Source organism: Gossypium hirsutum, chromosome A05 (genome assembly GCF_007990345.1).
Source record: "Gossypium hirsutum isolate 1008001.06 chromosome A05, Gossypium_hirsutum_v2.1, whole genome shotgun sequence".
Classification (NCBI taxonomy): Eukaryota; Viridiplantae; Streptophyta; class Magnoliopsida; order Malvales; family Malvaceae; genus Gossypium; species Gossypium hirsutum.
In genome coordinates, this window is record NC_053428.1 from 9,935,764 (window position 1) to 9,948,107 (window position 12,344).

At 32.9% G+C, this 12,344-nt stretch overlaps 2 protein-coding genes across 2 annotated transcripts; one reads left to right on the forward strand and one right to left on the reverse strand.

The window, feature by feature from the left end:
- Positions 1 to 4,506: 4,506 nt before the first annotated feature.
- LOC107958559 (P-loop NTPase domain-containing protein LPA1 homolog 1) lies at positions 4,507 to 9,113 on the forward strand. Its single transcript, XM_016894369.2, has 8 exons — positions 4,507 to 4,851; positions 4,957 to 5,114; positions 5,936 to 6,270; positions 6,594 to 6,675; positions 6,777 to 7,202; positions 7,288 to 8,025; positions 8,213 to 8,323; positions 8,569 to 9,113. Exons 2-8 carry the CDS (start codon positions 4,968 to 4,970, stop codon positions 8,782 to 8,784), a joined length of 2,055 nt encoding a protein of 684 aa, XP_016749858.2. The 5' UTR covers positions 4,507 to 4,851; positions 4,957 to 4,967; the 3' UTR covers positions 8,785 to 9,113.
- A 1,586-nt stretch (positions 9,114 to 10,699) lies between these two features.
- Positions 10,700 to 12,103, reverse strand: LOC107960772 (pentatricopeptide repeat-containing protein At2g28050). Its single transcript, XM_016897054.1, has one exon. The coding sequence runs from the start codon at positions 12,101 to 12,103 to the stop codon at positions 10,700 to 10,702; it is 1,404 nt and encodes a 467-aa protein (XP_016752543.1).
- Between the last annotated feature and the right edge of the window lie 241 nt (positions 12,104 to 12,344).

The following is a 12,344-nucleotide window of genomic DNA, read 5'->3' on the forward strand; positions in this document are numbered from 1 at the left end:
ATTTTGATTATTGTGTATATATATAAAGTACTACGAGGTATCTACGTATTTTTTTGAAATGACACAACGTTTCCTTTAAAAATGACAAGCTTTTCTATGAATAGTTGTGTCCATTGAAATAAAAACACTTCTATTTAATTTTATATCATATTTTTTCTTTCTTTTCCATTGTATATATATATGTGTGATTGTTGTATATATATTATAAATAACATAAAACTTTAATAATATATATTTTATTTAAAAATACTTTATATAATATATAATATATAATATAATATCTATATAAATATTATTTACAACACCATTCGCTGTCAATGAAAAAAATTCAAAAATTAATTTTAATTTTAATTATGTGGTATTGTCAGTACATTGATAATATATATATTGGGAAGTTAATAGGAAATCAAAGGATACCAACCATCCACTATCTCGAACAGCTTATAAAGTCTACTACTCAACGTGGGAGCTAGGAATGTTGCATAACTTAAGGCGACAAAATCCATAAACTCCATCGCCCTATCCTATTGAATCATCTGCAGAGTCAGACGTAGAGAACTGCAAATTAATATATATTTTTGTTGAGAGTTAGGGCAGTGTGAATTCCGAAAATTTTTCAGGGGTAAAATGGAAATTTAATTTTAAATAATTTATAATTTATAATTTTTAAAGGATTAAATTAAATTTTTATAATTTTAAAAGAGGTTAAGGTATAATTTATTTTTATTAAATTAAATTTTTAAATTTTTTTAAAAAATAAAATAATAATTTTCTATTTTAAAGGACTGAAGCGTTTACCAACTTGAATTCTCCGTTAAGAAAAAGGAAATCCAGTTTAACTCTCTCAAGTGGACTTTAATATTAAGACAGGTCATATCGATGGGCGGTTGATAACGTAGCTTGTTTATTTATAAAGTGGGATTAGTTAAAGTCGTTAAGGTAAAGCCAAGAGCAATGAGGTAGCCTTGAAATTCTCCCCTACTGCGTTAGACCGTGGGCGTGTTCAAACCGTGTTTTACACTTTCCAAGTTATGTCGCACCAAAGTTGGCATTATAATATGAAAAAGCACAGATTGACAACTCAAAGCACAACGACAAGGTGCCTGGTCATTGTCCATGACTGATAACAATATCCAATTGTTGTAATTATAACGTTAACGAGTATTTTAAGAGCTTATGCGATATTAATATAGATGAGCATTGGATTATTTTATAAATATTAGATAGTTTTGTTTAAGATAGGTTTTCTTTTGATTATTGTTGAAGATAAGTTGATTAAGCCAAGTGGGGGAACTTGTTGTGGCCATTTTACTCGAATTTTACAAAACCAACCATGGAACTTCAAATAAATAAAAAAGATAATTATGAGCATATTATCTATCTATGTATTTTCTGTTTTAATTAATTAAATATATGGTTTTTTCATAAAAATATTTTTATTTTCAACTAAATATTTGATTCAATTATATATTAATATTGAGATGTATTTTTATGTAAAGGAATAAAGAAAAAAAGAATGTCTCAAAATTAATATATATAATTAAATTTAAATTTAAATAGTTAACATATATTTTGCATAAAAATATTAAAAAATAAACAAAAAATAGATTAGAAGGCAAAAATAAAATATAATTATGATTAACAACATTTTTTTAAATAAACTTACAACCAATGATTTTTTTTTTGATAAAAAACTAGATAAGTTAAGTACAATTATCTAGTAAAATTTAATGGATTTTCTGTAAATAGCTATAAGCTTTCATTCTTTTCGAACGCTATCTTGGTGACTGAGTCAGCTTTTGAGTTATCTTCTTTAGGAATATACTCAAGTTCCTATTGACTAACTTCCTACAACAGCTAATGAATACGTTTGATAAGAGCTTAGGTAGATGTCGATGTTAAAGTTTCCTGAATGGCCTAAAGAACCTACATGCTATTCGTTTTGATCAACACTTTATCATCACGCCTATTTTGTAAAAGAAGCAGACCATGTAGAATACCCCAAAGTTCAGCATTGAAAACAGAGCATTGACCCAACCTTTTGTTAAATTCAAGAATCTACCTCCCCTAATTGTCTTTGATCACTCGACAGCAACATCTCTTGAGACAACTTTAATTGCACTATATAAATAAAAATAAATCCATCTTTTAATGTTTATTTTGTGAGTGAAATTTAATGGCAAGACTAAAACTTTGAAAACTCTATGATCTTAGATTATAGTCCGTCTGTTTGTAAATCATATTTAGGATACTAGTGTATATTTATTCTTGTTTATCTCTTACCATAATTGAGTTTGAATGTATTATAGTTATTGGTTTGATCGATTAATTTTAGTTATATAATTATGTGCATGTACTTGTTGTAATTGCAATATGGTTGTATTTGTAACTTGAACAAAAATTTTATATATACTAATTGAAAAATATATTATATTGAACATATGATTAAATTAGAACATGATATGTAGCTTATAAATTAATTTAATAATAATTAAAATATTATTTTTTAAATTGAAAAGGATTGAATACAAAAAATTGAAGAATAATAAGTAATTAATAAAATTCATTAAAAAGCAGCTTTAAACAAATTAAAAAAAGAAACTTTAAAAGTTAATTTATTTTCATTAAACCTTAAAGGGTAAGGAAGTGGGTTTAGATACTTCATCAATTGTTTTGGTTTGACTGGTTTTCCTCTTCATGGCCAGTTTGCCCAGAGCCACGTAACACAATCCAATACTGTTTTGGTAATATTTTCACGATTTTGGTCAATTTCTCAATGGTTGATAATTCTTCAAACACATTAATCATCATGGATTCACCATTGGCTATGTTTCAAAAATTACAATAAAAGGGGATTGTTTTGCTACTCAATCTTGTTTTGAACAATATCATATATATTTTGCATTACACCTATTCTAAACTTCATGCAAATAAAACTCCACTGAAAATATCTTAACAATTTTCACCAAATAAAATACTGGCCTTATAACTTCAATAACAATAAAAGGAGAAAGTGTATTTTCCATGTTCCAACAATTTTATTACTAAAAATCAAATGTCTTGAACTAACATCTTTAATACCCTGCCAATTAATGTTAATATAAGATCGATACGAGAACCGAACCTATTACCATCACTTTTATGACTTGGATATTTGGTTTGTAATTTAGTTAACTATAAATTTTATCATGTGAAAATTATATGTTTAATAAATATGTATGCATTTAAAGATATTATACAATATATTGAAACATAATATTTGAATCTAATAATAATTTATAAGCAATATGTACCGAATTAAAATAAAAATTAATTTAAATTTTAAAAGGGTTAAAACATAAATTTTCCATTTTAAAGTGACAACCCCTACTTGTCTCCTCCTTGATTAATAATATTAAATGCATCTCAATTATTTACCATGTTATTATCATTTCTATTGACTTGGTATTGAGTTAATTTTTGACACCAACTTTATTAACGATTTTATCAATACATAAAGGCGAAGTCAAATTTTTTTTTCAAGGGGCTAAGATTATATTGTAATTTTTACGATAATAAAAATACAATTTCACCATTTTAATAACTTACATCTTTATAAATTTTAAAGGATTAAATAAAAAAATCTAACATTTTTAGGAGAAAAAAATATAATTTTAACTTTACTAATTTAAAGGAATGAAATAAAAAAAAAATCATTTTAGAGGTGATCGGAGTCCCTACCAATCTCTAACTATGCCCCTGTCAATACATATACAAATAATGTATCAAAATGTATAATAAAATATTGATTAAAGTGGCAAACAAATTATAGACGGTAAGTGGATGAGTTAAATCTTTAACATTTGTTTTTTTGGTTCTTTTTCGAAATAAGAGAACAACAAAATACTTTGTAATATTATAGTTTATTTAAGATATACAAGGCTATTTTATTCCACCACTTTACATTATCAATCTCAATGCTGCCTTGGATTGAACTTAGACTCGATTCTATGAAAAAAAAAAAAAAAGTAAAGAATCTCACTTGATGTTTTAAACTAATTTAAAAAGAGAAAGCAAAATTAATTCACTTAATTTTGGGCCGTTAAAGTGAATCATGTAAATTTAAAAAAGAAAAACAAGTATGTAAATGTAATTGCATTTTATTAGTATATTTATGGGCTATTTCCTTAGCAGCTGGGTGAATTAGATGAACAGTGGTCAATTTCTCTACTTTTAGTATTTTAACTTTTTATCTTATATTTGAATTTAAAATCGGAAAATTTAACATTCATTTTAAAATTTTTTAGATGATTGTGAAATTAAAAAATGGTTGTGAAGCAAAAAATATATTGAAGAATTACTTGAAGTCAGACGAGGAGAGCGAAGATTTTCGTCTTTACGCCCTATACTATTTAGAATTTTCTTCAATTGCCGCTCATCTTACACGTGCCAATAGAGAGGAAGGGCCCGCACTCATACCCGTTTTCAGTTTACATATTATAAATACTCTTCTTCCCGATGCTTGCTTCCCTCAAAACCAAAAGTAATTCCTTCTCCCACAGAAGGTGATATCAGTCTTTTTCGTTCCTCCGATCGGGTTTTGCATTGAAAACAAGGAAAGAAGTAAAAGGAAATAAGGGACTCGTGGAAGGCTCGCGTGATTCGTGGCATAGTGATGACTCCATCAACACATTGCTACCCATAATTTCCCTCTGATTTTCTTCGCTTCTACTTCAGATTGGCTTTTCTCGTATTTCATGATTCATAGACAAAATAAACCCTAAAAGTCCCCCTTTTTTTCTTCTCTCTTCCCCATTCGGGAAACTGTTTCTTGTTTTTTTTTTCAGGTGATTTCGCTGTATATAATTTCAGGTTAGATTTCTCTACTGCTCTTCATCTATTATCCTACATTGCGTTATTTCACAACTTTGACGTTCTGATTTGACTTATTGTTTTCTTTTTCATTTTGGTGCGCAGAGATACAAAAGATGGGAGAGTTAGCGAAGGTGTTGTATATAGTGGTGGTCGACGAAGGTGAGAAGAGGGACAAGGAGACGTCGTCGTTCCGATACACGCGTCCTGTTCTTCAAAGCACCCTCCAACTCATGGGCTGCAAAGCTCGTCATGCCTTCAAGGTTTTTTTTTTTTTAATTTCAGCGAATTATGGTTTTTTCGTTTGATAAAACTTTTTTTCTTCCTTTTTGATCGATTCTTAAACTATACTTATGAAATTATAAAATTAAAATGTGGATGCTGAGTTGTTAGATCTGTATTTCTGATAACGTGTTCATAAAATTCCTTTTCAATTTTATATGCTTTTTAGTTTTAATGCCGAGTCAAAACTGTCATATTTTAAGAATTTGATAGTAGCAGCGATTTTATTTTATTTTTGCTTCAGTTTGTCAAAGAATCATCTTTCTGTCGTTGTCATAGAATTTCGACTGAATATAACTTCTCATTCTACCTTTAAAAACGAGATGTTCCTATTTATTTCTGGAAAATTTTTTGGGACTTCTGCAAATGAACGAAATCAATTATGACGGAATTAGTTCTGATCTGTTTCCATTTAGCTGTCGTCGCCGGGTTCTGGATCTTTTTCTACCATGTCATGATGTGGGCCCTAGTGATTTTATTGCCTAATAATATTCATGTTAGCTGTTTAATTTTCTATTTGTAAATTGCTTTCTGCTTCCAATTGAGAGATAGAAATCTTCCGTATCATCGTCAGTGAGAGGTTGAGACTAGAATCAGTTGCTTTATGTATGTATGCATGTTGAGATTGAGGCTTGGTCATTTCCTCAATCAGAATTCTTGTCTGCTTTTACGCTGGAGTTGTTGAGATATGTCGTTTCGCATTTAATTTTCTAGTTTGACATAAGCGTTTTTTTCTCTTGTTCCTTAGTTGTTATGGAGAGTGGATCCTCTTGCTGAATGCATTCTCTGTATTTCTTACCAGATTAGCCGCCGGGTTTTTGAGTTGGTAAGAAGTGAAGCTTCTTACAGTTCACTTCTTCAACAGGGAAGTGAGACATTGAATTCTGATGGTTTGAGATGGAGCTCTGAAAAGGAAGATGCCTATTCTAACTTTAATGACTTCCAAAGAGCAGAGGCAGGCAGCCGTTTAGCTTCAAACGAAGATGATAGAAATAAGGGTATACCATTTGAGCTGTACAAAAGACGTACATCTGTAGTTGTTAAAAGAGAAGCTTTCTTAGATGTTGTCTGTGATGCTCTGGCTGAATACAAGTATGTTGGTCCTAACCAGAGGGCTGACTTGGTTCTGGCATGCAGGTATTGTATGACCACTTATACTTGCAATAAGAAATTGCTATAATATGTCATAAATTCATTTCTTGCATGGGGAATATGCCCCAATTCGCTTAAATTTCCTCTTCTCTTGCAAATTTCTAGAGGTGATTGTGTTGTGATAGCATGGAGATTTGTAATTCACACTTTTTTATTGTGTCTTATTTGACATGACAAAACATTCCTAGAATATATTTCAATAGATAGACTATTCAAGCATGATTTTCTTTATTATCACAAGCACCAAGTAAAATTTTAATGTAAGGTGTATTGTCTCCCATTACAATTGTATTTGGTCTTCATTGCAGAATCCGAGAGAAGAAGGAATCTGTTACTGTGCTGTTGTGTGGCACTAGTGGTTGTGGCAAATCTACTTTGTCTGCTTTGCTGGTATCTTTATTTTACATATCTACAATTTGTGTGGTGCTAGTGGCTCTCTAACTATATTCTCTTACATCGCTAATCTTTCTGCTTTTGATAATGATATGCAGGGTAGTAGGTTGGGAATTACAACTGTGATTTCAACAGACTCTATTCGTCACATGATGCGGAGTTTTGTAAATGAGAAGGAAAATCCTTTACTCTGGGCTTCAACCTACCATGCTGGGGAGTGCTTGGATCCTGTGGCTGTTACAGAAGCTAAGGCTAAAAAAAGAGCAAAAAAGTTGGCTGGCATTTCTCAGTCACTGTCAAAGAGTGAGCTGGCTGATCGTACTTCAGCTGGCAAGTCTGATGCCCGGCCAGTGGAGAGTAGTTCTACTGGTACTGAATTGATCGGTCCCAGACAGATGGCAGTCGAAGGATTCAAGGCACAAAGTGAGATGGTTATTGACAGTCTAGACAGACTAATTACTGCATGGGAAGAGAGGAAAGAGTCTGTAGTAGTCGAGGGTGTTCACCTAAGCCTTAATTTTGTTGTAAGTAGACATTTGGTTGTTTCCCTGCCATCGGATCTCATTGCCTGTTTTATTTTTTATATTTATTCTTTATCTTCATGTGCAGATGGGGCTTATGAAGAAACACCCCTCAATCATACCATTCATGATATACATTACAAATGAAGACAAACACTTAGAAAGATTTGCAGTTCGTGCGAAGTACATGACATTGGACCCTGCTAAAAATAAGTATGTGAAGTATATAAGGAATATCAGGACAATACAAGATTATCTATGTAAACGAGCTGACAAGCATTTTGTCCCCAAAATAAACAACACAAATGTTGACAAAAGTGTGGCAGCCATACATGCAACAGTTTTCAGTTGCCTCCGTAGGCGCGAAGCTGGGGAGACACTGTATGATCCTATAACAAATACAGTCGCTGTCATTGATGAGGAATACCGGAATCAGTGTGCTGCCAATTCACTGAGCTCCAAGGGTATGTTTCAATTGATCCACAGGAGTGGTTCTTCTAGGCAACTAATGGCTCTTCTTAACAAAGATGGATCTGTGGCGAAGGCTTGGTCAGTTGAATCCATTGATAGTAATGGGAGGCCCATCTCTGGCCACGGAACTGAGGGTTTGAGTGGCATGCCCTTGTATGGACCTTTAACAATCGGCAAGGCTGAACCTGTTAATCTTCAATTTGGCCACTATGGAATTAGTGCCTGGCCTAGTGATGGAGGCACAAGTCATGCTGGAAGTGTAGATGAGTCGAGATTTGATGGGACTGATAATGGCAGTAGATACCAATCTTCCTGCTGCAGCTCACCAAGAATGTCTGATGGTCCTTCAAAGGAGGTAGTATCTTACAGTTTTTTTCTTTTCCTTTTAGAAATTTCTTTATCAACGCTTGTAGTTATCTTTGATGTGCAAATGTCAAATGAGATGAACAAAAAAAAACTGAATTTACTTTTAATGCTACTAGTCTTAATTAGTATTGCTTTATTATATTAGGCTCAGTCTATTGATTCTATTTGTCTGACAGCTAATGGAGGAAAACTCAGTGTTCGGCAGTGATGAAGAAGTTGACGATCCACCTGAGGTGGACAGTGATGAGGATTTTAGTGATGACGGTGACAAACAAGACCTTGAAGAGGTATGACAATGAAATTGTGTTAGATTGTCCAAGAGATGAAAAATGTATATCATTATGACATTGGTTTTGGAGAGAATTTACAAGCTACGCAATTATACCTAGAGGAGTTATTATTAGTTCGTTATATATGTTGTTTTATGACATACATTTTGTGAAAGTTGAATGATTGAAATGGCATTAAGTTCCTACAGCTTTAAGATTGGGAATGAATGCTACTAATAATTTTATTGATTTCTGTTGTATAGGTAGGTTCTGTTGATGAAGGGTCAACAAAGTCGGATGAAGAGTATGATGACCTGGCAATGCAGGATGTGTGGGACCAAGCAATCCACACAAGAGAGGATCAATATAACAACAATTTGAATGCCTACCTTAAAAGCGGAGGAGAGCAGTTGTCTGAGCCACTCTGCTATTACCACCCTTCGGTGTTATGGGGAAGGATGAGAGGGGATTGTCATTAGCTAATGTGCAGACAACAAAACTCTCCCTCGGCAGTCCGCCCTTGGGGAAAAATAATGGATCCATAATCAGTGATCCCATTCTTTCTGGGGCTCCTTAGATTTAGCGGAACAAATTTTGTTCATCGCATTTTAGTTTTCTAACTAATCTGTTCCTGGCTTTGTGTAATTTACGGGGTCATTTAATTTACTCTCATGTTGGGAAAGGGCAATGATGCTTTAATTTTTTGTTGATAGATGCCTTGTGCACAGAAGTTTTTATGTAACTCTAATGCTTTTGTTGGCCTGAGCAATTCAGGGACTTAATAAGCAAGTGTATGCAATCTGGAAAAGATAATTTGTTCTCCCAAGAAAAGTAGAAGGCGAGGATTCCAATAACCATTTAATCGCTCGCCAGCCCCCCCGCCAAAAAAAAAAAATCATTATGTGGAATGCCAACAGGTATAACTATGAAATAGGAAGAAATATTCAAATACGCCATAATCTTATTTAAAAGAAACAAAGATAACATAAATAACATAGTTTGAAAATTTAAAACACATATAAAAAGAAACACAAAGACAAAGCAAAATAAAATAGTTTGAAACAACACAAAAAAGACAAACCAAAATCAAGAAAAAACCAAACCCAACTAGTTCATCGCACCTAAATCCTCACAACGCAGTGATGACGGAAGATTTCCACATGTATATAAATGGAGCAAATAAAACTATTCTCCATTCATGTTTCAGAGTAGCACCATTGGTGGAGCTTCTTCCGTATTGTTCATTTTAAACCCTCTTTTGTCAATAAATGAGCAACTCTATAACCTAATCTATGAGCATGAATGAGCCTACACTATCTGAAATGTTCGATTAGAACTTTCCATCTTCAATATGGGCATTGATTAAAGATCAATGCCTTTCTTATGTGCTGAGCTTTTTAATTATTGAGAGAGAATCTCTTTCAATTTCGATCTGACGCAAATAGTAAAGCCTAATTACATGCCATTGCATTTACTACAAAAACGTCAAGTACGTTTTTGTTGTTATAAACGCATGCTGCCATTATTTGTTTCTCATGATTTCTGCTAATCACTCCTGCACTTGCTTGGTTCAATGTTCACAGAAACCCCACATTGAAATTGAGTTTGACCAAGGGACAATAAGCGGTGACCAGGTTATTGAAATAAGAACCAGTGATGAAGCTATCATGGAAATCAAATTAAGCTCATAGAAAAAAGAGATAGTGACGGTATGAGTCTCTTTAACACCTTCATGGATATGTGCTCTAACCATTCTGTCATGTTAAAAGCGAACAAAAAAATATAGAGATAAAAAACACTATATATACATTTTTTTTCATTGACGTTCTAGGTAGGAAAAATGTAAAATCTAAGAAAAAAGAAAAATTGTCTGTTCATTACTCAGTAGAGTTGAAAAAAAATGAAAGAAAAATAAATAAAACATACTAAAATTTGCATAAATTTGAACTTACATCTCTCAATTTCTCTCCTCTTATAATTTGTTATTATGTATTAAAATGAAAAATAGTCAACTCTTTTATTTTCTTGAATACCAAACACACTCAAATTTTATTTTCTTTTCACTTTTCCTTCCAGTTTTTCACTAAACCTTGGTGGACAACAAGAAAGAAGAGAGAAAACATGCAGGAAAAAAGCAATAATTCTTTACAAGTGGAAATGCTAATTGTCTAGGAGGAAATTGGAATACAAATCTTATTGCATAAATAATTAGGCAGGAGAACTACATCATCTAGGATGTCAATTCAAGACACGAATCCTACGTTAACATTGTATATATTGGCGTTGGAGCACTTAGATGCATCTGATACAAAAATGCTCAACCAAATCAAATAAGTTCCAAGTCACTGAGTAACATTATGCGTCTCATGACGCAGCATCCCCACTCCTGCAATATTAGCTGATTGCAGATGTGAAGCTTACCATCTTCGGGCATATACCCCTTTTAATCATTATGTTCATAAGCATCTTTGCTTTCTCAGTCTGATAAGTTTCACATAATAATTCCCCCATCTGATTAAATACAGCTATATCAGCTTGAAATCCTTTCCTCTCCATATCGATTCGCAACTCAAAAGCTTCATCAGCCATTCCATTCTGGCAAAATCTATCAATCAACATGTCATACATAACCTTGTCCAACTCAAATCCCATCTTTTGCATCTCCTTCACATACTTCATTGCCACTTCCATTCCTCCAACCTTAGAGTACCAATTTATTATAGGGCAATATGTATCAGCATTTGGCTTTACACCTCTATCCCTCATTCTGCCTAACAACAATAACACACTCTCTATCGCTCCTAATTTACAATACCCATTTATCATCAAATTATACAAAAAAGTATCAACTCTCAAGCCCTTATCATGCATCTCCATAACCAACCTTTCAGCTGCTTCAATTTTCCCATAGCTTGAATACCCATCAATCAGAAATTTATATGTCTCCACATTAAATCCTACTCCCCCTTTTCTCATCAAACCTAACACCAAATCCAACTCCTCAAAGTCCCATCTTTTTATACACGAATCTATCAATATATTAAAAGTTATTACATTAGGTTTAATCCCTCTGCCAGACATCTCCTGCATTATCTCTCTAGCTTTCTTTATATCCCCATTTCTACACATTCCATCAATCACACATGTCAATGAATAAACAGAAATTTCAAGACCTGATTGTACCATTTGACCAAAGAAATCTAAAACCAACCCCAATTCATCCGCTTTCTTAAGAGTATTTAAATGAACAGTACAAGTTCTCTCATTGATCTTAATCCCATTATCCTTCATATAATCAAATGTCTTGGATGCCTCACTAAAATTCCCATTATCAGAGTAAACTTTAAGCATGAAATTAAACAACTTTGTGGTAACTTTAGACTCAAAACAGCAATTCTCAACAGCGGAAGCTATAACAAGAAAAGGGTACCTGAGATTTTCATCAACAGACAGAGTTTTCAACATGGCTTCAGCATCGGCAAACAGCCTGGCTTTCAGGAGCCCTGAAATAAGGGTCAAGTGATCCTGAAGATGGGGTTTGAAGGAAAGCAAAGATTGGTTATTGGCAACAAAGTTGAAGAAACGAAAGCACTTGGAGGCTTTGAGATCTGGGTTAGAGAGGATATCACGAAAAGTGGTGGGGGTGAGAGAGGGGAGAGCAGAGGCATCGAGGGGGGTGGAAGGTTTTAGGAAGTGGGAGATTAAGTCGGGAAGGTGTTGAAAGTGTTTGGGGGGAAGGGTTGAAGCCGAGGATTTCTTAACAGTTTTGAGGGTGTTGAGAAAGTTTTGGAGAGTCATTTGGAGTTGGGGACCCAACTGGACTGCCTATACCTCTAAATCAATCCTCCTTTTCTTTTTTCACAAATCACCTCTCAAGAGTCTTACATAAATATTCATCTAAATTATACTTTTAAATATTTATAAATAAATTATTGATTTAGAAGAAAAAAAGCACAATTTCCTTCTCTGAATTTGAGGGATAAATTGTTTATTTAAATTCTTAAAATCCATTAAGGATGAATCATTCTCAACTATTTAT

Bases quoted from the DNA above. Each gene is read 5' to 3' on its own strand.
- LOC107958559 (XM_016894369.2), top strand. From the start codon at position 4,968: ATGGGAGAGTTAGCGAAGGTGTTGTATATAGTGGTGGTCGACGAAGGT. The intron at 5,115-5,935 runs GTTTTTTTTTTT...ATTTCTTACCAG, and splicing joins AAGCTCGTCATGCCTTCAAG to ATTAGCCGCCGGGTTTTTGA. The intron at 8,324-8,568 runs GTATGACAATGA...TCTGTTGTATAG, and splicing joins ACAAACAAGACCTTGAAGAG to GTAGGTTCTGTTGATGAAGG.
- LOC107960772 (XM_016897054.1), bottom strand. From the start codon at position 12,103: ATGACTCTCCAAAACTTTCTCAACACCCTCAAAACTGTTAAGAAATCC.